Here is a 27242-nt window from a genome sequence, read left to right on the forward strand (position 1 = left end):
ACCACCACTACAGCATGACTTTTTCAGCAGCTAAGTAATTTTTGATCATTACAATTTCTGTAATGATACAACAAATATACAAAATACACTTTGCATATGATTGCAGAAACAGCAGCTCTCTAGAGCCAAACATATAGTGTAATATAATAATAATGAGTCTACTTCAACAAAGTAGGATTTTAATAAGACTTTAATAATACTGGTGGCAAGCCAAATTACACAATGTCTTAATCTACAGAATGGTTTCAACATAGAAAATAAGAGTCCAGGAAAACATCACAATGTTTAAAAAACATGAATACCTTTGGGGTTGGAAACATTTTCTAAACATGCACAATTAGGCATTCCCTCCCAAAATCAAATAGAAGGGGAGATATTGAAAGCCCTTGATAGTTTTAGCCTGTGTTTCCAGAATTTATGGCACAGGGCCAGTTTTTAACAACTAAAAGCAAGCTAAAACCATAATTATGACATTTGGCATGTTCAACCTCAGTGCGGACTGAATCTCCTCATTTCCCTTAGAGGGAAAGCAGTGATTAAGTTACCTTAGAGGCTGATCCCAGAATTGTAATGTGCTGGATTGTCTAGTAGAGATTTAGACCAATAAATGTGTCTCCTTTTAGACATTAAAATCAGTTCCAAACAGAGTCCCATAGGTGAAAGCCTAATGATTTATGCACTTATCCTCTGCTAAATGGAAGGTATCTTGGGGGGAAAGGAATTAAAGCTACTCTGAAACTACATCCAATACAAAACATTCTTCAAACATAATTGAACACATGCTCACACGCTACACTGCAACAGGAGAAGCAATTAAAGAGATGAACATCTGGTAAAATATCAAGGTGTAATGTACCAGTATGGATTTCACACAACACAATATTTTGACTGTTATAGAGACATCTAGCCATATTGCTTGAAAAATGACATTTTCAGTAGTTTGTGCTTTATGCAGACCTGCTAGGCTGGTAGATGCATCCCTACAGTTACATGTCATCACACAAGCTATCCAGCAGCTTTCTTGATCGAGCTGATATTCATAGGTTATTGCTTGTGACTTTGGTCCTCTTCATTCCGATCAGATGTTTACACAGTGAACACACCTTTCCTATTGTTCATACACAAGTCCAGACCTCACCTATAGGTTCCATTTAGAAAAAATTTGGAAAACTCCAGGAAGTCAAAGCTTAAAACATATGGCAAGGAGGACAAAAATTTTCTGGGCCTGACATATTCCTTAGATGTCTACTTACAACTGTAGTGGGCTATTAAAAAGTTATGCCAAACTTCAAGATGAAAGGCATTAGCAGCTTCTAAGAAAAGGATAATCACAATCTTCTAGAGATTTAATTAGATGTAACTCACAGAGGCTTTTGACACGGTCTGCTGTTAATTGAATCAAAATCAATGACTATCTTACTGCACTTAGGTTTGAATTTCCTGGGGAAGAAATGGAGAGAGAGAGAGAGAGAGAGAGAAGGAGAGAGATGGATATTAGCTAGTGAAGTAGTTAAACATTTTGTTTGCTTAGCCTCCCAACTAAATTTTAAGAAGGGGAAAATATCATTGGATTCACTCTGTGTTTCATCTCTATAGGAGCCAATTATAGTGCACCATACTGAGAGAAACCCGGACAAGAAAGTCTAAGACAAAAAGACACATGGGGTTGCTTAGTTTGTATGTTCTTCAGCTACTGGAGTTCATAAATTAGCCAGGAGTCAAAGGATTTCTAACAACCTAGCTGCAGGAGGTGGCATCATGTAACCAGTCTTTCTGTAACATTTGATATTTTTTCATGCCAATTTTTTCACAGAAAACTTCCAAAGTTTGCTTCAGTAATTTCACTGCAAAGGGGGAAAATATACTGCATTATGCAAGGGATAGAAAATATAAACTAGTGAAACTGGAATAATTTTTAAGTTACAACTATAGAATTGTAAAATTAATATTGCCAACAAAGCTCATCCTTTTACATCATTAGAGCATCTGCTGCAGCAATTAGCAAGAAAGGTATTTGGGGACTGTGTGTATATTTTACAATTTACCAGTAAACAGAGGATTATGCAAATAGTGTGGATTTAGTGTCTCATTAAGCTTGACAATTCAGTTCTAGAGATTCATTAAGCATAACCATATCCTCACAAATCAATACGAAGAGGCAAAAACAGCCAAGAGAATGAAGGACAAGTTTGGGAGGAGGGTGGCACACACACTTTATCCAGCCTATCGCTTGGAAGCGCTGGAGGCACCCTAATCATGGGCAAGCTCTGGAAATATTTCACTTGCAACAGAATGAGTTATGCCTCCACTTCACCTAGTGCCCATGGTAGACATATAATACAAGGAGTAACTTTAGAACAGAATTTCAAATGCTGCATTATTGGCTCATGATTTCTACTTTAGCCCAGGAGCTAGAAGTCAGCTTAACGTTTTCAGTCAGAACTGTTAAAACATGCAAAGCTTCAAGAAGGTTCTACATTAATATTAAGAATTTCAAGTTTTTAAATTCATAATAATTAGCCTTTCACCACGGCATCATAAAGGTGTTAAACCATTAGTTGAACACATTAACCTCCCTTAGTGCCTTATAAAATATACCCTTTTTTCCCTTCAGGCCATATTTCATGAAAAAATTGGCTTGGTTATACCCGAAGGCTGTGTACACAGTCAGCTTTAGTCTGCATAAAGTCCTCTCCCACCATTGGTTTGCGAAGTGGTGTACACACAACATTCACAATCCGTATCTATCATAGATCTATACTGCAATTTCTTCTGGAGTACTGCACTTGGATGGGGAGTTGGGGTGTTAGGGGAGGGCAGTACCTCTGGTGGGGAACACGTTGTGCTCCTTCTGGGGTAGTTTGTCCACACTCAGTTCTCACCTGTGGCTCCTAGAAGCTGCCAGCATGTGACAGCGGCCACACCCCAGGAAACAGGACATCCCAGGAAATGGCTTTGATTGGCCAGCTAAACCAGGTGAGGTGTATAGGATTGCAACCTGATGTTTATCTTTTATGCTCTTACGTGGAAGTAAGGCACTGTTTTCTGAGTGAGGAAGCAGAGGCTTCAGCTTTAAGAAGTAACTTGCTAGGAATAGCCGAAGACAACCTTTGTAACACCTCTACTGCTATATTCTTTAAGCACAGCCAATATGACAACATGCTATACAGCCTATATTTTACGTGAACAATAAATTCTTATTTGGCAGAATACAAACAAGAATAACACTGCAGACAATAAATATATGCATTTTGCAATGTACAAACAGAGGCCATATTTCTTAGGGAAATACTACACAATATAGGAAGAAGGTATAAGATTTTCCATAAAGGTATCTTCCTCATAGATAAATAAATATGACCTGCTTTTCTCTATAGGTTGGGGCAGGAGACTTGTCTGCCATGATTTTCAAAGAATCCAAATATATTTGGTGGCAGCCACTACATCCCTTTTTGCACAAAGGTGGTGAAATAGGTTACAGAAAATGCTTACAGCAGGCAACCACTTCCCTGTATTTGGCCCTGACCCTTTGAGCCCTTAATGATATCACTTCACTTACTTGCATCGTGTAAGGGACGCGGGTGGCGCTGTGGGTAAACCCTCAGTGCCTAGGACTTGCCGATCGCATGGTCGGCAGTTCGAATCCCCGCAGCGGGGTGAGCTCCCGTCTTTCGGTCCCAGCTCCTGCCCACCTAGCAGTTCGAAAGCACTCCTAAGTGCAAGTAGATAAATAGGTACCGCTTTATAGCGGGAAGGTAAACGGCGTTTCCGTGTGCTGCGCTGGTGCTGGCTCGCCAGAGCAGCTTTGTCACGCTGGCCACGTGACCCGGAAGTGTCTCCGGACAGCGCTGGCCCCCGGCTTCTTTAAGTGAGATGGGCGCACAACCCCAGAGTTGGACACGACTGGCCCTGATGGGCAGGGGTACCTTTACCTTTACCTTTACTTGCATCATGAATGGGAGGAGGCCTATAGTTGAATAGGTGTGGGGCTTCAGAACAGCACAGAAGCATATGAAAGGATGGAAGGGACAAAAGATGCAAGAGCCCATGCATTACCTCACCTGTATATAATTCCAGCTAAATCAAACAAGCGCCGTGCAGCTGTCATCTCCACAGTATCGTGATATTTGTCAGACATAAAAATAACTTCTTTTATACCTATGAGCAGACACAACAATGAGAAGCAAAAATGTTTAGATGCATTCAAGGAAAGATAGAGTTAAATTTATATAAAAAAGTAACATCTACATAAAGATATTTTTAAGCAGAAGAAATGTATGCAAATCTTCCAATTACCAAATCAGCTGTGCTCCTAATACAGCAGCCGCTTATGTGCAGCAGGATTTCACACCAGTGTATACAGAAAAGGGAGAAGACAACCCTTTGCTCAGAGAGTTCTGTTGGCTATAGGCAGTAGTAAAAGCTCTGAGGTTCATGGACACTATTTTAATTACAGTCATACCTCGAGTTGAATGTGCTTCAGGTTGAGCGCTTTCGGGTTGCGCTCTGCGGCAACCCGGCAGTAATGGAGCGCGTTACTCCCAGTTTTCGCCACTCGCGCATGTGCTCAAAATGACATCACACGCATGCGTGGAAGCGGCAAAATGTGACCCGCGCATGCGCAGATGCATCTTACGTTCCATTCAGGATGCGAGTGGGGCTCTGGAACAGTTCCCGTTTGCATCCCGAGGTACCACTGTATAGGGTAAAACCCATCAATTGATTTAGGCGTGATTTGACTAATAGGGAGATTTGTCAGCTTTTTAGAAAAATTGAATGAAATATTTGCACATAAATAGTTATGTTCACGCTAGATTGTCTAGAGATCTGGAGAGATGTTAGGATGGGGGATTTTTTTTTTTGAGTCATTATTTGTTTCCTATTCAGAGTGTTCTCTGTTTAACCTGCCTAGTTTTCTTTAAACTAAACCACTTGTTACCAGTTAGTTTAAAGACATGCTGATACTTCATGTTACAAACAAGTTAAAATAGGGCATCCAACATTAGCAACAACTAGAACCAGCATGACAGATCTAGAGCATAGGTATTTTGTCCTATAATGCTGCTATATAAAAATTTTTTAAAAGTAGCTTAATCTGGGAAGAGATGGGATTGTTAAAGAGGCCAAAAACTCTGAAGGTCATGGAACTTCAAAAGTGGAGGAAGACAGATTTAGCCTCAGGATTTTCAGGCCCAGCACTTAAGAGGGTGCAATACCAAAAGTGTTATATATTTCCCCAAGCGGATCTGTAGAGTTATTGGTGGGATATATAAAGAAAGCTAGAGTAGATGGAGCCACACACTGAACTGCAAGTGTGAAATTGCTGCTACCCAATTGTCTTCTGCTTTGCTGGCATTTCTGTTTCCAGGATGCGAAGCTATTACTGTCCATCAGTGTGCACAATGTTTCACACTGAAAGACAGGAGACATTTCTTCTCTGAAGAATTTGTATGTATCGTGAATTCATCCTTAAAAAAACACAATAGGACAGTCTCACGTAATTACTTAAAGCAGATTTTGGACAATTTCAAAGCACTCATATCTCTTGCAATTTCCGTTTCTGCTTCCATGGCTCTTCCCTACCCCCACCGGACTGCAAGCATTAACTGTGACTGTGCTGAGCACAATCCTACAAATTTTCCCATTCTGCCAACATGTCAATATTACATCCTGAACACACAAAGAACAGAAAAAACCAAGAGTGATAACTGACAATGAGTCTGACAGGAGAGAGTTGAAAGAGTGATTGCTTTAAGTGCTTAACTATTTCACTGCTGCATATAAAGCAAATGAATATAATGGCAAATGAGTTTATTAGGCAAAATCGAGATGGACCAAGATTTCTAAAATGCCCCAATATTACATGGTGTCATTTCCATCAAAAATTAAGAAATACATACAATGTGCTGAGGCATTTCCAGGGCCATATCCCATGTAAAATGTGGAAATTAACCTTTGATAACTAAAAATTTAATTATCATTAAATCATACTTGTATTTATGTACCTTACACATACTTTATTTCGCTGAATCTTATTTTACATTTATCAATTGATTTATTTATATCAAATTTATGCCACTTCACATCTCCAAAGGAATCTCTTAAGTGGTTTACAGCCTGTCTTAAACAACCAAATGGAAAATGATCATATATATATATCTCAAACACAATGAATGAGAATCAGATACAAATAAAACCATGATCCACGTTTAAAGTTGCATAATTAACACATAAAAAGAAAATATTCTCTTAAACGTTAAAAAAGAAAATCCACAAAAAAAGTTCATGGTAGCATTGCGTATGATTTAGAAGCAGCTCATTTGCCCCCTTCATCTAACGCAAAACAGTATCATACAAACACCTTTGGGAAGAACGGAATTATATACATTTAATAAATAAATAGACACATCATGCCATCTCCGACTCAGGTAGGGCCTTACTCTGTACTGATTCAGATTCTTCCCCTAAGTGGCATGAAACTCAGTTGGTTAGAGCAGTGTTTCCCAACCGGTGTTCCGCGGCACACTACTGTGCCGTGAGACATCGGCTGGTGTGCCGTGGGAGGGAGGCGGGCGAGAGGCGGCGGCGGCGAGGATCCGGCGGGGGTGGGGGGAGCGGGGGCCGTCGCGCGCAACCGAACTCACTTGGCGCGCTGCCGGCTTGTCCTCCTTCAACCCGGGTCGGGCCAGGCCTGCTCACGTCCCCGGATCCCCTAGCAGCAGCCGCACGCTCTCCAAAAGCGCAACGCTGCGCGCAACCGCTCGGCCAGCTGGTGCTCTGCGACTCCGCCCTTTCCCCTCCCAGCGCCGGAGGGTTCGCGCGACCGCAGCTGTTCCCTTTCGCAGCGCGCGGGAAACAATTCCAGGCCGATTGCCTTGTGCCGAAAAGCACCGCCTCTCCTTCCAGCTCAGGCCCGGGCCGCCGGCTCCCCGAATGACGTCACGGGGGCGGGGCTTTAATGGTGGTGTGCCGCGAGATTTTTTTCCGGTAAACAGGTGTGCCGTTGCCCAAAAACGTTTGGGAAACACTGGGTTAGAGCATGGTTCTGATAATGCCAAGGTTGAAGGTTAAAGTAAAGGGTAAAGGGACCCCTGACCATTAGGTCCAGGCGTGACTGACTCTGGGGTTGCGGCGCTCATCTCGCTTTATTGGCCGAGGGAGCCGGCGTACAGCTTTGTATGTATGTGGCCAGCATGACTAAGCCGCTTCTGGCGAACCAGAGCAGCGTACGGAAACGCCGTTTACCTTCCCGCCGGAGCGGTACCTATTTATCTACTTGCACTTTGACGGGATTCGAACCGCCGACCTTCTGATCAGCAAGTCCTAGGCTCCGTGGTTTAACCCACAGCGCCACCAGGTTAGATCCCCGCAAAAGATAGCTGCATATTCCTGCATTGCGGGGGGCTGGACTAGATGACCCTCGGGGTTTCTTGCAACTCTTCAATTCTATGATTCAAGCAACATTAAAACACTCAGAAACGTTGCAACGCAAACTATCCCTCCGGGTTCCAAAACGCATGCAAAATTCAAGTTGCCATCCCGTAATACGTAACTCACTTTTGTATACCAGATGATTAAATTCAAAAATGCAAAATTAAAGAGAGTGGTACCCTCACTCTCTTGGTGACCCCAATAGGGATAAATCTGTTTGACGTCTCTCCTTGGGGACAGGGGTCAACAACACTGGTGGTCTGCACTGGCACTGCAGTGGTCCTCTTATTTGGTTTGTGGGCAGGAACGCCAGTCAATTAGCTGTAACTGTCTCCACTCTCCTACTCCTGGCTGGCAGGGGAATTGGGAACAAGGTGGGCAGACAGGTGGAACAGTGTCTCCCAGGATCCCTTACTAGCCGCAGGAGTCAGACAAAGCAGGGCAGTGTCTTCTCAGAGGCAAGACTGCATTATATTTATAGTTTATTTTGGCACTTTTATTTTATAATTGCCCTTTACAATAGACTAAGTAATTGTGTCATGGCCGTGGTGTCATTAGGTATAACTTTTCCAAAAAATAGTGCATATCGTTTCCCCCCTCCTTACATTTCAGCCCTGATAAAATGCTTAAAATCTACAAAGGAATACTTGTGAGAAGTTTCTCCATGTTTCTAAAATTTTGGCCTGCCAATCCAGTTGATTAACATTAAAATTCAATCAAAACAGAGCCATTTATATTGCAATTAAAGCTCTTCCACTTGTGGCAGAGGAAATTAGCTGTATAAAAGCCCAGTGCCTGAAACCAAGTGTCACTCTCCCAATTTTCCATCATAGTGAAGTATGGCCAAGAAACAAGACCAGAATGTCCCTAGAGCCAGTGTGGTGTAGTGGTTAGAGCGGTGGACTCATAATCTGGTGAATTGGGTTCGATTCCCCGCTCCTCCACATGCAGCTGCTGGGTGACCTTGGGCCAGTCACACTTCTTTAATAATAATAATAATAATAATAATTTATTATTTATACCCCGCCCATCTGGCTGGGCCTCCCCAGCCACTCTGGGCGGCTTCCATAGAAACCAAAAATACAGTAACATATCACATGTTAAAAACATCCCTGAACAGGGCTGCCTTAAGATGTCTTCTGAATGTCAGGTAGTTGTTTATCGCTTTGACATCTGCTGGAAGGGCGTTCCACAGGGCGGGCGCCACTACCGAGAAGGCCCTCTGCCTGGTTCCCTGTAGCTTTGCTTCTCGCAATGAGGGAACCGCCAGAAGGCCCTCGGCGCTGGACCTCAGCGTCCGGGCAGAATGATGGGGGTGGAGACGCTCCTTCAGGTATACTGGACCGAGGCCGTTTAGGGCTTTAAAGGTCAGCACCAACACTTTGAATTGTGCTCGGAAACGTACTGGGAGCCAATGTAGGTCTTTCAAGACCGGTGTTATATGGTCTCGGCGGCCGCCCCCAGTCACCAATCTAGCTGCCGCATTCTGGATTAGTTGTAGTTTCCGAGTCACCTTCAAAGGTAGCCCCACGTAGAGTAGTCCAAGTGGGAGATAACCAGAGCATGCACCACTCTGGCGAGACAGCCCGCAGGCAGATAGGGTCTCAGCCTACGTACCAGATGGAGCTGGTAAACAGCTGCCCTGGACACAGATTTGACCTGTGCCTCCATGGACAGCTGTGAGTCCAAAATGACTCCCAGGCTGCGCACCTGGTCCTTCAGGGGCACAGTTACCACATTCAGGACCAGGGAATCCTCCACACCTGCCCGCCTCCTGTCCCCCCAAAACAGTACTTCTGTCTTGTCAGGATTCAACCTCAATCTGTTAGCCGCCATCCATCCTCCAACCGCCTCCAGACACTCACACAGGACCTTCACCGCCTTCACTGGTTCTGATTTAAAAGAGAGGTAGAGCTGGGTATCATCCGCATACTGATGAACACCCAGCCCAAACCTCCTGATGATCTCTCCCAGCGGCTGCATGTAAATGTTGAAAAGCATGGGGGAGAGGACAGAACCCTGAGGCACTTATTTTCTCCCAAATAAGTGAGGGTTGCCATTCATCCCTACAGTGAAAGTTCACAGAGAAATGTCAGTCCCCACTGGTCCATTGATTGGCAGTAGCGCGCCAGAATTTCAGACTTAAAGATGCTGAGGATTAAAGTGGGACCTTTTGCAAGAAGAAGAAGAAGAAGAAGAGTTTGGATTTGATATCCCGCCTTTCACTCCCCTTCAGGAGTCTCAAAGCGGCTAACATTCTCCTTTCCCTTCCTCCCCCACAACAAACACTCTGTGAGGTGAGTGGGGCTGAGAGACTTCACAGAAGTGTGACTGGCCCAAGGTCACCCAGCAGCTGCATGTGGAGGAGCGGAGACACGAACCCAGTTTCCCAGATTACGTGACTACCGCTCTTAACCACTACACCACACTGGCTCTGCTAGAATATACTCTAGCACTGTGGTATGGAGATTTCCCAAAGCAATGTGCTTGGAGAAAGTGTGCCTATGAGTGTTAACAGCGGGTGACCCAGGTCTCATTGACAAGAGATCCTGTACAGGTGCACGTTCCCCCTCTCTCAGACCGCAGGGATCTGTGAAATATATAAGCCTTCATTCTGCATCTTGTCATAATAATGGACATTTTACTAGTATCCAATAATCTGAAGAAAGGACTAATGATCAGACTAGCACACCTGCTGCAGTGGTGAAGATTTATAACTATTGTAATGAAAGACATAATTATAAGAGAGATCATAGAAGTCTCTGTGACATTTATGACCAAAGAGATAAAATCTTCAAGTGTCGACCATGTCTGACGCTCAAATTAAAATGTTACATATATATACTCCCAGCAGATCTTGTGACACACACAGTTTATTCTCTCTCCCCCACCCCCACCCCCACCCCCATTTTCTGTTCGCGATGTGTCAGAGAATTGTAAATTGACACTAATTATATGCAATGCCTGCACAGTTCCTTGGCAGCTCTTGGTCGAGGAAGAGGCAAACCTGAATTAAAAACAAGCTAAGAATCACAGAGGATGCAATTAGCACGGGAAAACCTGGCACCACTCAAGTATAGAAAACACAAGGAGTGTCTTAAAGGTTGATAGTGCAATTAATTTAGATCTAAACAGCCGCAATTTGGAAACCAAATACATCTGTGATGAGGTACCCATGAACAGACAGTGCAGCAACACTGACAAATCAAGCTGGCACCTTCCCTTACCTGCCTGGATGATGAGCTTTGCACATTCATTACACGGAAACAAGGCAACATACATGCTGCAGCCTTTCACATCAGCAGAGTTCTTGTTCATTATGGCGTTCAGTTCAGCGTGACACACTGATTAAAGATAAAAAGAACCCAACAAATATTCATATGAGCGTTCATTAAAGTGAGTCATCAATCTGAAACTTAACAAAGTGTTACGCCGCAAATGCCTGCGTCCTTCCAGAAGCAAACAGCCAGCACAATCTGTCACGCCAGAGAGAAATTTAAAGTGGGGAAGGGGAGGGGAAATAATCCAGAAATACCAAGATCAATGAAGGTCAAGCAATCTGGCCAGGCTTGCAGTGAGTAATGAAATCATTAAGCACATTAACATGGCCATTCATGAACACCTACAGGACGAAGCAAAGCCATAGGCTGAAGGCCAAATAGTTTCAGTCACCCTAAGTGTGGCAATATCTCACGGCACCAGTGCTCCCAGAGAGCTCTAATTGCCATTATAAAGGAGCTCATTTGTATGTTTACATGCATGGATAGGAATGTTCTTTTGATTATGCAAGTGCACTCTGTGTTCTTAAGAGCAGAGGGAATTATGAAGTAAAGCCAAGCAGCTCTCACCTCCAGGTAAGATAGCTGGCAATGAAGCTTGAGAAAAAGCGACCAGCACTAAGAATGCAGTTTAGACAATCATTTTGTACTGTTACCATCTTCACTAGCACCTATTAAGACTGTCTTAATTGCTACAAGGTCATCTTGGAACAACCCAAAAGTGAAGAGGTTATTTCTAATTTCCAAGAAGCACCATATTAGGCTCCTGTGAAAGAACAGTAACGCCATAAGGAAAACTCATTTTTGTTGTTGTGGAGAAATCATATTGTTTCCAAGGTTTTATATAAGGGTTAACAGTTATGTAAACTGTCCTGGGTTTTCTTCTAGAGCTGTGGAGATAAAATGTTATCAGCAGGAAGCCAGCAGGTCACCTGAGTGACAGCTTAACTGCTGTTGTTTACACTGCTTCAAAAAGGAGATAACTAACTGAGTGAGATTTCTGTCTTTTTAAACAGGTGCTAAGGCATCAGAAGCTAGTAAATTCTAATTGGTCAGCTGGCGGGTGCTCTGCTTCATTCTTCTGCATAATAGCTATAGGCCAATAAGGGGACACAGTTCTATCCAAATTTAAATGTTTGGCACCAGAGAATTATTATTTAAAGAAATCATTAAAAAGTAAACTATCTAGTTCATGGGTAGGCAAACTAAGGTCTGGGGGCTGGATCCAGCCCAATCACTTCTAAATCATGTTTTTCCTGTTGTTATTCTGTCTCTAACAGCAACAATAAACCTACCATTAAAATTACGGACTGGTCATTCCTTCGTCAGAGGGCAAACGGGCAAATTTAGCAGGGGATCAAATACTCCCCCACCCTCACTGTAAGTGTTCCAGTTTTCGAACGCTTTTAGGAAGCCAAACGTCTGATGCAGCTGTCGGCTATTGTTTCCAGGGCACCTGCACCAATCAGAAGCTGCACCTTGGTTTTCAAACATTTCGGAAGTCAAACAGACTTCCAGAACAGATTAAGTTTGGTGCTTTTGTTCTTGCTATTTATTTTGCATTTTTGTTTTTGAGGCTTTTTAGGTTAATTTGTTTTTGTGACTGTGTGGAACCCAGTTCAGCTACTGATTGATTGATTGTGTGACTGCAGAAATGGATAAAAGCTCCCCATCCAAACAATGACTATCATTAGTGCAGGTAAGAATTATTTTTTAAATTTTTTTAATCATCTATAATACTGTCTTATTGTTACATTATTTATTTATTACGGCCATAGGCCCATACAGATAAAAACAAGACATAAATAACAGCTTGTGAATACTGTCTTATTTATTTTATAGTATAGTACATTGATTATTGCTTTCATTTTATGGATCAATGGTCTTGTTAGATAGTAAAATTCATGTTAAACTGCTGTTTTAGGGGTTGTTTTTAAAAGTCTGGAATGGATTAATCCGTTTTGCATTACTTTCTATGAGAAAGCGCGTCTTGGTTTTGGAACGGACTTCCGGAACGGTTTAAGTTTGAGAACCAAGGTACCACTGTACATTGGACCCTCCGGATACGAATTAAATTCGTTCTGGGGGTCCGTCCGCAACCCGAAAAGTCCGTAGGCAGAGGCACCACTTCTGCGCACACACGCGGCGCACAGAGCGACGTTTGCCACGTTCATAACCCGAAAGTTACATATCCAGGGCGGTACGTAACTAGAGGGTCCACTGTATTTTGTTCTACATTTAACTTAAGCAATTTGTTTGCAAAGGAGGTTGGGGGTGTATTTTGAGATAAAACAGAGGTTGCCAACCTTTTTGGACCACTGGACCCATTTGTAATTTTGGGCACCAGTAACAAAATGGCTGTTGTGAGGTGTGTAGGAGAACAAAAAATGTATGCCACGTTGAAAGAGCAGTAAAAGGCAGGACCACAATATGGTGAAGCTTATCCCACCTCATCTGCCACCCTCATTAATGGTAGGAAAAGGACACTTAAATCAGGCAACACTTCACTCACTGAAAGAAGTTCTTTGCACATCTATGTTCAGGATGGAAAGTGGATGCTCAATCCTAGCATCTAATGAAATGTGGACATGTTTAAGGGGTTTTTGAGTAATCTACATTGGCACTATTGCTTTAAATAAACATGCATTTTAGCGCTCTCTCTCTATATATATACACACAACAAAACTTAACAAACACTACTAATTGCTCATTTCTTAATACTATTCACATATGGCATCGACCTAATTAAAATACTACTACAGTCCAATTTTATTTTGCATTGCCTAGCCTGTGTTGTGACTTGGAATATGCTTTTCCTAAAACACATATTTACAATTAACACTGAAACTCTTGTAAGGTTTGAAGAAATTCTGTTCAACTTCAGTTCTTACAAAGAATAAATACTATATTTGCCTGATTTTGGGTAGATAAACAAACATTTATTCTACTTACACTAGCTGCTAGGCAAGCATTCCTATAGGCTTGTACAAATAAAACAAAAAGCTTAAGACGACATTATGTGAATGCCTAAGTTTTTTTATAGAGGAAAATTTGGTTGTAAAAGCCTCTTTCTTTAATATAAAAGAGAAAAATGTTTTACAAAGAAAAGCAAGGATATTACTTAGTAAGTAAAAACAATAAGCGATCTGGTGTAGATATTGCATTGTATTGCACTATTTTAGTGTTGTTAGCCGCCCTGAGCCCGGCTTCGGCTGGGGAGGGCGGGATATAAATAAAATTTATTATTATTATTATTATTATTATTATTATTATTATTATTATTCCTTACCATATGGATATTTTGTGTCAAGTTTACTATCTGCTGTTCTGGTCCAAGGTAGCAAGTCATCACTGCATCCATTAGGCATGCCGTTGTATCCAATCCCAACAATCTTGTTTTCTGAATTCACAATACATGCACCAACCTGAAATGAAATGAACAACTTTGTTTCTTGTAATAGGTCAGATATTTTGGTGATCCTGTACTCACCTGGTTTCTCTGCCACGGCAGGTGGTACCCACCCTGTTGTAGCTGGAGCTATACTTCCCCATAAAGGAAACCCAAGTGAGCCTGGTCTGACCTTGAGCATCAACACTGAAAATGCTCAAGCACTATGTAAGTACCATTTGAGACCATGCTTCTTCATTCAAACTGCACCATCCTGAAGAGGACAAAAGTTCCCAGCATAACAATTCAAAAACATGCAAGGTACAGAAATGCTTTTTATTGTGATGCTTTGTAGGCTAAGTTGGTCTGTTCCTACTTAGTGACATGCAGGTAAAAATGGAAAAGTCAGAACATCAGTAAAAACATACCATATTACATGGCTAGATCAAACTATAATCTCAAATACACTAGCTTCTTCAATTATTGTCATCAGATGCATTATCTGTAAACTGTAAGTATTTTTACTTCTTATGGGGAAGGGAACCACACAGCTCCTCATCTAGTACTATAAAATAACAATCTTCCCAAGAAAAAACAGCTCAAGTTACCACTTGATAGATAAAATCCTCTTTGCTCTAACTTTGGATATCCTTGTAATTAGATTGTGTTGAATGACTAGAAACATCACCATATGAATTTATGAGAGACAGTGCAACATAAGCTGCCTGGGCACCATCTTCTTACCTGAGAATTTGGATCTTTGCTTCTTTGTGCCGACAAGAAAGCTACAGCCATGAAATATTCAGGCCACTCCAAATAGTCATCACGTTTTTTACAGGGTGTTTCACAGCCATACCTGCAGAAGTCAAATCAAATGAATGACACTAATGGTTACGATTTGCATGAATTGTTTTATTTTTTAAAAATAGTCTATTAGGTATACTTTGACCCCAGTGTTTGAGTCTCTGGAAATAAGTCAATTACCATGATGTAAAATTCCAGAGTGGCATGAGGGTTTAATTAGTACAACTAAGAGAGCAGCATCTGACCATAAAGGTTATAAATTCAGATCAAGAATTTAATAGTGGAGAATATCAGTGTTCCATATCTGCCCAGTGCCATATGAGCAACACTTCTTTTTCAACCAAAAAGGCCAAAAGGAGACTAAATTATCTCATTTAAAGCAGCAATTTGCAGTCTTTAGGCAGCGCAGTGCCAACTATTATCTATCCCTCAATGTTACCTTCTTTAGAGAAATATGCAAAAGGTTACGTTCTTTGCTCCAGCATTACTGACAGTTAAGTTGCTTGAGCAAAGATACCTCTTAGACCAGCTATTCTAATTGCAAGCATATGGTGCGATATCTTTTGTTACAGCTAAAATATAAAAATAGAATATGAGGCACTCTTTGCTGAACATTTCTGGTGGTATCACTGTCTGCTAAGAATGGTTTTCAGTTACACTGCCCATAAATAGTGTTGCCAATGTACATTGTAATGTGAGAAGTCAAGTGCTCTATCTCTGAATCTCTCTGTAGGAGTCTATAGACAGACAGTAATGCCCCTTTTGCCAAATCTCTAGAATTGGGAAGCATGAATAGGCAGGTGGAACAATTAACCCCAAATAGGAGCATTTCAAATCAACTCATTTCTCAAACAAATACATGGTCTAAAAGAGAAAAGCCTATGCGTACGAGTTTCATTCTTTAGATACATAACTAGAATAGAGCAGGAAAAACCTTAAGAGTGTGAAAAGTGGTCTGTGACTTGCAAGAGGTTTTGTTTTCCATGGTGTGTACTGCACACACCAAATATAAAGGTAAAGGGACCCCTGACCATTAAGTCCAGTCGCAGACGACTCTGGGGTTGTGGCGCTCATCTGCTTTAGTGGCCAAGGGAGCTGGCATTTTGTTTGCAGACAGCTTCCGGGTCATGTGGCCAGCATGACTAAGCCGCTTCTGGCGAACCAAAGAAGCACGGAAATGCCGTTTACCTTCCTGCTGGAGCGGTACCTATTTATCTACTTGCACTGCGTGCTTTCAAACTGCTAGGTTGGCAGGAGCAGGGACTGAACAACAGGAGCTCACCCCATCACGGGGATTCGAACCACCGACCTTCCGATCGGCAAGCCCTAGGCTCTGTGGTTTAGACCACAGCGCCACCTGCGTCCCTTACCAAATATATCCACCAAATATATCCACCCCAAATTTTGCCAGGTACACAAAGAAGCAGCCTCCCCCTTTCAGCCTGCCTTCAGCTCCTTGAAAAAACTAACATGTCTCCCAGCCTCACCTTTTGTCACTCAGCCATAGCACCTAAAACTCTAATTTGTAGGTTTTTTATATACCAAGACACCTGTCGTGCCAGCATTTCCTAGGACACCTCAACCGCATCCAGCACCTCAGGAAACAGAAAGTGACAGCTTTGAAATAACTCCTTTAGAAGTCACCAGCAAGAATCATAGAGTGCAGTAGAGTGGCACTCCTTTATTTTATTCCTAATGTACAAAACAAACACTGAATTTTTTTCATGCTTAAATCCTACAGTAAAGGTTAATCCTTCCACCTTTCTGTAATTGATTTTTAGGCACAGAACAACCTAGAAGGCCAAAAAAACAACCAATAGTCTGTTTCATACTGTGGTTGTGATATATTGGAACGGATTATCTTTTGCTCCCATATAAACTATTGCACATTTGAGTCTCACATATACCAGGTAGAAGTGCTTAAAGATGACTAAGAGGGCACATAAAGACGTAACCATCCTGCCCCTTGCCGTTGATACTCAAACACATACAGTCTTTGAAGTGAATGTTGATCTCCTCTTCATCCCTCCTTCAAGGGATAACAACAACAAAAACAACAACTCTCTTATTTATACCATGCCCATCTGGCTGGGCTTCCCCAGCCACTATGGCTGGGATGATTGATTTGCTGTTTGTTTTAGTTTGCTTTCAAGCACTTTGCATACTTAATATTTACATTTTAAGTAAGTTTCAAAACACTTTTTATGCACACTGTTCTTTCCTCTTGAAACACTACTTTTAGAGTGGAGAGGTGTGGACTGACACAATCAGCAGCCAGCCTAGTCCAAGTCATGCACTGTACTAACCAGAGTGGGGACAAGGGCATTAGATTCACCACCATCCCTAGCAATGAGATGGACAGCATCTGTTTGCCGTGAAGTGTCTCCTTTATTCGTGGAAGCTTCCCACACAATGCAGAACTCCGGAAAAATAAGTTGTACATTGTGTGGGAAGGCTATGTGAGTAGAAGCAGGCTCCCCATTGGAGAGAGCCATTCTCCAATGACATGGGACAAGCATGCCCCTCCCAGCTCTCATTTCTATTTCGTTAGTATAATGCCCGAAGAGGGCTTTAGCACTGTGTAAACCCAGCTTCTTCGGTGAATGGACTTCTTCAGAGTTTGATTCAGGTTGGAGACTCAGACTGAAACCCTACTCAGGCAAGCCTACTCACAAGCTGAATCACTGCATGAGCAGGGCTGAACTAACTTTGCACCTGACATCACACATTCCCACTCCCTGGTATTTGCACAAATGCCTTTGTGTGTGCAGCAAATGGGTTACATGTCAGTCTTTGTGTGTACAGCTACATGTGCAAAGACCCTCCCCCTGCAAACGTTCATATCCAGGGCTAATCAAGGCAAGACTGGTTGGTGCATCCCTACTCCCTGCCCACATACTAATTCAACTTGAATAGGGCATATATACCATTATGGGGCAAATGAGCTTCCATGGTGAGCTCATTATGTGTCTTTATACACCCAAATTTTCTTTTTCCTGCTACAACAGAAATAATTTTCTCCTTCATTATGTCACTTCTACACTGCTATCTATGGAAATGTCTAGAGAAAAATTACAAGAACAATCTCTCTTCTCAACATTTTTACTCCTTGGGGAAACCACCTGAAGGACAATCATTACTTTAGTCTAAACTAAGACATAGGAGGTATAAGGTGTATAAATTGGATTTAGCTAAGACGCCAGTCAAGACAAAGGCAATTTGTTCATTACATCATGACAGAGATTCAGTTTAAAGGCACAGGTGAGCTTAGACTTGAAATTAAACTATTTCAGCTCTCGCTGAACAAGGTTTCAGTATGAAAGATAGCATTCTTTCTTGGAAGACAGACACAATGGATGGATTCAGATGACTTATTCCCTCAGGAGAACATAGAACTATCAATTTACAAGAACTAGCATCTTCAGAGGACCAAGCCAATCTGCAAAAGGCTCCAAGGTCACTAAAATTGTGGCTACCGTATTTTTCGCACCATAGGACGCAGTTTTTCAGTCTTAAAAACTAAGGGGGAAAGTCTGTGCGTCCTATGGAGCGAATGCAGGGGGGGAGGCAAGCAGGAAAAGCCCCCAAGAGCCACACACAAGCTTCGCGCGGCTCTTGCGGGCTTTTCCCCAGGAGGGAGAAGGGACTGACGCGGCCAGTCAGTCCCTTCTCCCTCCTCTAGAAAAGCCTTGCGCAATCTCTCCAGCCGCGGGAGGCTGCGCAAGGCTAAAGAGGAAGCCCGGGCAACGAGCGTGATCCATCCCGCTCGCTGCCCGGGCTTCCTCTTTTGCCTAGCACGCCTCTCCAGCCGCGGGAGGCTGCACAAGGCTAAAGAAGCAAAATTTTTAAAAATCTCTCTATCTCTACCTCTTTTTCTTTTTCTTTTTTCGTCCTTTCTCCACCCCCTTATTTTCCTCTGGATCAGTGTTTTTATCTAGATTAACGTTTTAGTTTGGAGGGGGGGAATATTATAAAAAAGGAAACGTTGCAGCTTTTATTTTAGTATACAATAAAAACAGATTAAACAAAACACAAGAGAAGGAACTAGCATAGAAGAAGAAAAAGGGAAAGAGGGAGGATACAAAGCCATTTACCAGAGGTAGATCTTAACCCTTGCCTCACCTGGGAGCTTCTCTGGGCAGGAATTCCCTCGGCTTAAGTGGGGTGAGGGAAGAGTGGCAGGTAGGGGGGTACCTACCTAGACAGTGAAGCCACATGTCTCTCCAATGAAAACTGGGAGTGGGCATTGTGTGAAGTGGCTGTGGATCTCCTGCCGCAGAAGTGTAGGACTGTATAGAGTTGGGAGGGCCACCCGAGGGTCATCTAGCCCAGCCCCCTCACAATGTAGGAATCACAGCTAAAGAGCGCCAGGCAGATGGTCCCCCAACCGCTGCTTAAAAGCCTCCAGAGGTGGAGACCCCCAACAACTTCCGAGGTCACAGAATTGCAGGGTTGGAAGGGAACCCCAGGAGTCATCTAGTCCAGCCCCGGTGGATCCATCCCGTTGTGCAAGGCTAAAGATGCTGCTCAAGGCTAAAGAGGAAGCGCGCAGCCTGTCCGTTGCTCTTTGGGGCTGGGGGGGGGGATAATATTTTTTTCCTTGATTTCCCCCTCTAAAAACTAGGTGCGTCCTGTGGTCCGGTGCGTCCAATAGAGCGAAAAATACGGTAATTAGATTTGCTCCTCCTATACTGAACATAGTGTAAGTCATCCTGATGTGAAATAAGGAATCTTGCAGAAATGAAAATTAAGGCTAAGGTACCAAATAGAATACCTTAAAGTAAAAGGGGGTGGGGGTGGGAATACTGTTGTGAGTTGGGGGGAGGGGGTGTAGGCTGTATGAGATCCTTCAAACCCCTGGATCCAGCATGTTTTTAAACTATAACCCAGACTAGCTTCCTGTGTTGAGGTGGTGGCCTGGGTGATGGGCCATTAAGGAAAACAAAGGAAAAGAGCTTTGAATGAGACAGCAAATGGGTGAGGCCTCTCCCTCAACTCACAAATAGTTAGAACAGGGGTCTGCAACCCGCGGCTCCGGAGCCGCACGCGGCTCTTTTACATCTTTGCTGCGGCTCCGGGGCGAATACTCCCCTCCGAGGGGAGGAGGCGCATTGTGCGCCCCGACACTCCTCACTGTGGCGGGCGCTGTACTGGCTGTGACGTCGCATGGGGGTGGTGCATGCGTTAGTCACGCACCGTCCTGACGTCACCTTCCCACCCGCTGTCAGATTGTGGCTCCGGAGATATATTTGTTTTAAATGTCGCAATGGTTTTGCGGCTCCCAGTTGTTGTTTTTTCTTCGGAAATGGGTCCAAGTGGCTCTTTTTGTCTTAAAGGTTGCAGACCCCTGAGTTAGAAGGACAAAGCCTGAGTTTAGAGTTAAGTTGCAGTGATTTGACTTGGAAGTAAAGCAGCAAGCTGCAGAGAAAGTCAGTTTTGATTTCTGTTTGAATCCAAGGCTTGGGCTATGGGAGAAACAAGATCCTTTCAGAGTGCTAAATCTGTGAACCCTTCCATTGTAGACTCAGGTTATATATGTGTAAATAAACCATGTATCACAAAGAAACCACACTCTCCGCTGTACCTCATCTCCAAAAAGAAACACAAGTCCTAGGTACGTGTCTAGAACATAGCTGTCAATCGTCCCTTATTTGGCGGGAAAGTCCCTTATCCCAGTGCTGTGTCCCGCTGCTGTCCCTTATTGATGATGTCCCTTAAATTTCCCAGGTTTCAAAGGAAGCAGCTCCTCTCCCTCCCTGCCTGCTGGCCAGGGAGGAGGGAGGCTCCAACTGTATTGCTTGGCTGCATTGCTCACCCAATAAGGAGTCTAAGAACGAATGGGGGGTGGAGCTTGCGTGCCTTGTGCCGATCAAATCGGCTACGTTGCCTGGGGACTCGCATTTGCTCAGCGCTTTCCAGCGGAGAGGTGATGGAGGTTTTCCTTGATGCATCCCCTTTGCCGGGTTGCTCGCTGTGGGAACCACCGCTTGAGGCTTCGTTTGGCTGCTGGCTGGGCTTTCTGCCTTTGGCTCGGAGGGGCTCAGAAGTTAAACATACATGTGTTCGGAAAATCCCTTATTTTGGCTGCTGGTCCCTTATTTTCAAATCTGTAAGTTGACAGCTATGGTCTAGAGCCCCTGGAATCTTGCACCACTCAGAAATTTGTGTGGCATACAACAATACTGTACTATCAATAAACTACTCTGTTAGTATATAGATGGGAAGTAAGGAAGCTCTACTATTTTTTTTTATAAAGACTGAGACATCAAAGCTTATCAACAACCTGAACTGCATTCTCCACTATTCTGCTTCTTTGCTGCTAATTTAGATTTATTTGAGTAAGAACAAAGAGCATGGTCGGCTATCTTAGAGAAGAGCTTTATGACTCTTTCTTAGACAAAGCTCTATAAACCAGTGGTAGGCAAAAAAGCTTTTCACACAAATTCAATCCTATGTCTAATCCTTGACCACCTGTAGAATCAGAGAATTGTAGAGTTGGAAGGGGGTCCGAGGGTCATCTAGTCCAACCCACTACAATGTAGGAATTACAGCTAAAGAATCCCTGACACATGGCAATCCAACCTCAGTTTAAAAGCCTCAAATGAAGCAGAGTCAATCTGGTCAAGGAAAAACCTCTTTCCCAAACCTGTTAAGAGACACTGCTCTTAAGGGAAGATAAAAGTTAACTGGATAAAAGTCTGGCTTAAATTTGTACGAAGCCAGCTCATTTAAGAATTACCTTGTTCATAAAACGTGTATGCATTCTGTGACCCATATGTACCTGCCCATAATGCATTACAAACTGTCTGAATTTGCTCATTTCAGACTCATAAACAAAATAATATTAATAACTGTCTCTCGGTAGTATTTTATCATATTACTCAGCTCACGAATTCAGATATAGTAAGGCTTTGGCAATACTCCACCTACCAAAGACCACATTCATCACCTTGGCTGGATTTCTTTGGACATTATTAACCTTCCTTCCTTCCTTCAAGGGCATCAACTGCTTCCTTTCCTTTAGATTTCTCTCCTTTCATTTCACAATCAAAATGAAGCTGAAATGCTTGCATAGAAAGGCCTTTTTTATCTAAATAGTTGTGTATGTTTTTTTAATTGCATGCTACCCCCTGCTCAGAATATTGACTGTAATCAAAACCTTTATAGAAGATAATATTGTTTAGTTTTATGGATTTCCAGGCTTTTGGCAATAATCAGTCCCGCCTGACACCATCAGAACATAATTTTTCTTCCTGAAATGCACTGAGAGTTGCATCCACAACACTGTGCTGTTCATTTAATTATTTTGGTGCTTTTTATGCCTGTGTCTCTGGGAGAACATCACAGCAAAGCTAGCTCAAAGAGCTATTTAGGGAATAGCTAAATGATATATTTTAAGATAATTCTGTATATTAGTAGTGCCCCTAATTTTGCAGCATCACTGTGAAGTACAGTCTCATAAAGTTCCCCTGTAGATTTATTTTATAGCCCAGATATCCTCTATTCTTCTTTATGTTATACATTTTCATTTCCTCAGCTACCCTTCATCTGTACCATCCCTTACTATGCATCCAAGCAAGAAGCCTCAATTATATTTTTGCCATTTGGTAACTTTGCTCATGTACTTCACATATTCTGCCTCTCACACTCACATTCACAGTCAACTTCTTGCATATCTTTTATACACTGTTATTCTAAATGTCTTTCCCTTTTTAACATCCATGATGCCTACTCAGAGTATTTCCTCAGACCAAGAGACAACAACCCCCTGCAACATTTGAAAAGGTGGTTCAGCCTGTGTGGAGCAGGGCATATTGTTTTCAAAAATAAGAATATTAAAAATCCCTTCAGACAACCATTGGCCACTCAACACAAAATTACACACACAGGCATTTTAGAATGCTTCAACACTTCCACCATCACACACACACAAAATCAGTTACATGACAAGCGGGACCAGCAATGAAATGTTGCAACGCAGAGTGCTTCCTGTTCCATCCACCCATCCACCAATACCCTCCTAATGATAGCCCATCCCTTATACCGGGCCGAGACCACTTACCATATAACTTCTGAGGCCCCTAATCATAATAAAATTTAAAAACAATGACACATGAAAACAAAATAAGGTATTTTTAATTCCGTAATATGACAAAATCTCCATCACTTAGCAAAAAGAAATATATGTGTCTTTTACCAAATCACATCTCTTATTTGCTGAAATTTGCAGCTCTCCGCTGAGAGAAGGCATCACATTTTGGGACGGTGCACATAAAAACATATCACAAAATTTACCAATGGGAAAAAAAGAAGTGCTGGCAAGAGCACTTACTGAATTTTGTCCTAGCCACTTTAAGGAATCACTCAGTTGGTACCTCAATCTACTTCCTTTATCTTCATTCTTTTATATCAAGGGAGCAGTGTTAGAAACTGAGATATGAAAGCTAGGAGCTAAATGGAACCTTAAGCCTAGGTTACGGGCGCAACAACGGAATGTCTAGGCACGCTTCTTTTATAACAAGAATACAAAACTGAAAATGTATGAAATGCAGCTAAAATATTATGTTCATTTTTCACATGGTCTCTAGTCCTTCCCCTGCCCACTCCCCTAATATTCTTAAGAGGGTCTCTCCTCCAGTCTTCCGAGTGCGGCTGGAAGTCAGGAGGCAGAAAAGGTCCTCCTTTCCTTCCTCTGCAGTTTTCTAGGCGCAGTACTGCACCCAGAGCTCAGAAACTGCTTGCACTAATGAAATTCCATCGCAAAACACACCTAAGAACAATGGGAGTCTCGAACGCTGCAAGAGAGCCAGCCATCTCTCTTGAACCACACATTGGCCAAAAAAATCCTGCACTGTAGGGGGTTGGATTAGATGTCCCTTGTGACCCCTTCCAACTCTACAAGTCTACGAATCTACCCATCAGCATGGCCTGCAAGAGACTGCCGCTACATATTCCCAACAATCTACTGAGGTTTCATTCACTACGCTGGCTGTGGATACATGAGCGAGGAAGGGAAACCAGACTACAGTGGTGCCGCGCAAGACGAATGCCTCACAAGACAGAAAACCCGCTAGACGAAAGGGTTTTCCTTTTTGGAGGTGCTTCGTAAAACAAATTTCCTATGGGCTTGCTTCGCAAGACAAAAATGTCTTGCGAGTTCCTGCGGTTTTTTCCCCCTTTTTCCCAAGCCGCTAAGCCGCTTATCAGCTGATCCACTAAGCCGCTAATCAGCTGGTCCGCTAAGCCGCTTAACAGCTGATCCGCTAATCCTCTAAACCGCTTATCAGCTGATCCGCTAAGCCGCTAATAGCGCTAATCCGCTAATGGGCTTGCTTCACAAGACGAAAAAAACGCAAGACGAAGAGACTCGCGGAACGGATTCTTTTCGTCTTGCGAGGCACCACTGTATACCAGGCAGGAACATAGGCAAGAGAGTATTGAGAACAAAAGGCAAGGGGTACAGAATTTCTAAACCAGAACCAGTTGGAAAGAATCCTTTAAGTCCCCATTAACTCATCTACAATTATTATTATTATTCAGTGTTATACATTTCAATATTTTTACAATCATTTTAACATTTTTCAAAACTCAGCTTCCTTCCCTCTCTTTCTGTGGTTCTTTAAATTTATTTTTTTAATATTTTCTGTGTCTACAATTGGCATCACCATCAGAACCACTACTTAACTAGAAGCAGCCATTGCTTCTTTCCTGCTCTGCCCCTTTATCTACTTTGACTGCGGATACAAACTGGTTTGCCAAAGTGACTTTATAAAGCGACTTACAGTATATCTGTGTTAAGCAAGGTTGCCTCTGTGCAATAATAAGACATCACCGCATGGGCAGGGAAACCCACGGCAGAGACGGAAGTAAGTTGAATCACCTTCAGAAACAAGTGATTAGAAAAGAAAGAACTTTCTAACCAGAAACATATTTTTTTTAAAAAAACTTCATATTTATATAGCCGATTGAAACCACAGGATAGCCCGTTCAGAGACCCGGCAATCCCATATCCATTTACCTGAACTCTGGGACTTGCACCTAAGCAGGAAAAGAGCTCGTTACATAAATCAAGAAAAGATTCAGACGGAAGTTCAAGGGGTTGGGAAACGAGGGAATAAAAGGAAAGTTTCCAAATTCCACGGAAGGGGATAAATGAGCAGACGTGGGGCGGGGGGGGGGGAATGTTTTTCCAAGTCACTTTCCCCTCCTTGCAAAAAATCCCCAGCAAAGCGAGCGAGAGGAAAGAGATTTTTCTAAGCAAGCCATTTCTTAAGCCTGGAGGGAGAAGCAAGAAAAGTTATGAGGAGGGAGACCCACCACCGTGCGCCTACCCATTCAGGCAGCTCGCCTGCGTCTGACCCCCACCATTCATCTCGCTGCCGTCTGAGGCAGGGACAACGTCACGGCCCCGCGGAAACGCCGGCTCCATGCTGGACACGACCGCTTTACAATTTGGCGCCAAAGCGGCAGCTCGGGGAGGAGGAGGAGGCGGAGGAGGAGGAGACTTGAAACCACGCGCATTGATAACTTTTCCCGAGGCCGCTCCGCGCTTTCTCTGCCCGATTCCTCGAAGGCGCGCGGCGACTCAAGGAGCGGAGGGACAAAAGACGAGGCGCTCCAAAAAGTTAAGTCCGTACTCGAACTACATTTCCCAGGATGCATTGCCCTGGCTCGCCGGAGGGATTGTGAACCACGGAACTCCTGGCATGCTGGACGTTGTAGTCCTCAGAGGGCAGCGGGCACTCAAACTTAGTGAATCAAATCGACTGAAGTGGACGCAGTTTTCCTTTGCAGTTTTCCTTTGTTTCCTTTCCTTTCCTTTCGTTTCAGTGGTGCGCACGCTGCGTTGTTCAGCAAATGCTGGACGTGCCTTGCAATTAGGGGTGTCCTGCCCGTGTATCTTTGTTGTCCCCGTAATGTTCATCTTTCAGAGCATCGCAGCTTAGTAATTTGTTTTCAGAACGAATTCAGAAAATTGTGCTCCTGTGTGTGTTCCTTAAACCCCTCAGCCTGTTGTATAATTCCATCACTGGCTGACATTTAACGTAAGTGTGCAACAGGTTGGCTATGCTTAAAATGAACATGTTTACGTAATAAAGAAGTCACTGTTGGGTTCTTATGAAACAGGAGCTGGCAGCATTTAATGTGCAACATCAATGGAACTGGAATGATTCCTCTTCCCCACCACGCTTTTCCCTCTGAAACGTACGTTCTTAAAATACTTGCCACACACTGACTGTCCCAATGTACAATAGTTTTTCTTACCTTAGTGACTATTATGACAATAAATAAATCAACTGTTATAAATACTGGTCTGAGTATATACTGAGCTGGTCCACCCTATCTATTGATTATTGTACATTTAATGACTAGTAGTGAGTATAGATGTCTGAATCAATCTACCAAGGAACAACTTTTCTCGATACTTATTAATCCATTTTTATATTTCTGTAACCCTAGTGTTATAATTATATTTTATGGGAATATCTGCTGTACTTGAAAGATGTCCAGTGTAATTTCCATTTTTTTATTTCAGGAGCCAAAACACCTCTGAAATGTCTAAGTCTCTAAGATATATAAAAATACATTTAGACGTTTTTAGGAACTTTAAAACAACATTCTATTTGTTTAGATTGCCCTTTCAAAATTACTAACAGCCTTTTACCATCTCACTAACACCAAGCTCATAAATTGGTTTATGATGGCATGACATTAATTCATTGCTAATAAGCTTTGAATTTCTCTTGGATAGTCAAACCTGAACCAGGTTTAATAACTCAGGCTGTGGCTAAGCTCATGCATTCTTGTCCTTGCTTTTGTTTCTGATACAGCTGGAGCCTTCAGGGTTATGTTAGAGTAAACTGTGTTGGCCTCGTATCATATTGTTACAAGTTTGTGGGTGCCCTCACCAGGGCCGTCTTTAGCATATACGCCACCAGGGTGCAAAGACCCACCCAGCATCCCCAAATTTAGCTTAGCCCCCAAATTCACTTTTATTATGCTTATGTCACTATTATCATTTGATAAATAGTGCTCATGCCTGCACACCTCCAAAAGGAGTTTTTTTGTGTTTTTTGTTTAAAACCAGCTTTTCTAAAGAAGACAAAGAACACATTGGGAGTTGGTGCAAAGACTCCACGCATGTGCTTATGGTCGTAGGGAGGTGTCTGAAAGATGAGACGGGCGGGCATTGAGCGCATGCATGGGAGAGCCATCTCAGGCAGCCTTTAATTGTGGGAGCAACCTTATTTCTAGAGGAGCTGGGAGGGCCCTTGCGAGCGTGCATATACGAGTCCTTCTTGGGAAGGTTCCGGAGCCTGTGCACGCTCCCGTCGCTATAT

General features: G+C 42.9%; 1 protein-coding gene across 1 annotated transcript; it reads right to left on the reverse strand.

Moving 5' to 3' along the window:
• Positions 1-172: 172 nt before the first annotated feature.
• DCTD (dCMP deaminase) lies at positions 173-25493 on the reverse strand. Its single transcript, XM_083459488.1, has 6 exons — positions 25233-25493; positions 14842-14953; positions 13999-14134; positions 10659-10775; positions 4062-4158; positions 173-1440 (listed from the first exon to the last, which is right to left on the reverse strand). Exons 1-6 carry the CDS (start codon positions 25328-25330, stop codon positions 1362-1364), a joined length of 639 nt encoding a protein of 212 aa, XP_083315614.1. The 5' UTR covers positions 25331-25493; the 3' UTR covers positions 173-1361.
• Between the last annotated feature and the right edge of the window lie 1749 nt (positions 25494-27242).

This window comes from Podarcis liolepis (assembly GCF_965112155.1).
Source record: "Podarcis liolepis genome assembly, chromosome: 9".
NCBI classification, from domain to species: Eukaryota; Metazoa; Chordata; class Lepidosauria; order Squamata; family Lacertidae; genus Podarcis; species Podarcis liolepis.

Excerpts from the sequence above, each read along its gene's own strand:
- DCTD (XM_083459488.1), bottom strand. The coding sequence starts at position 25,330 with ATGGAGCCGGCGTTTCCGCGGGGCCGTGACGTTGTCCCTGCCTCAGAC. Across the intron at positions 14,135-14,841 it reads GCAAAGATCCAAATTCTCAG|GTTGGTGCATGTATTGTGAA; the intron begins GTAAGAAGATGG and ends ATTTCATTTCAG. Across the intron at positions 10,776-13,998 it reads TGACACAAAATATCCATATG|TGTGTCACGCTGAACTGAAC; the intron begins GTAAGGAATAAT and ends ATCTTTAATCAG.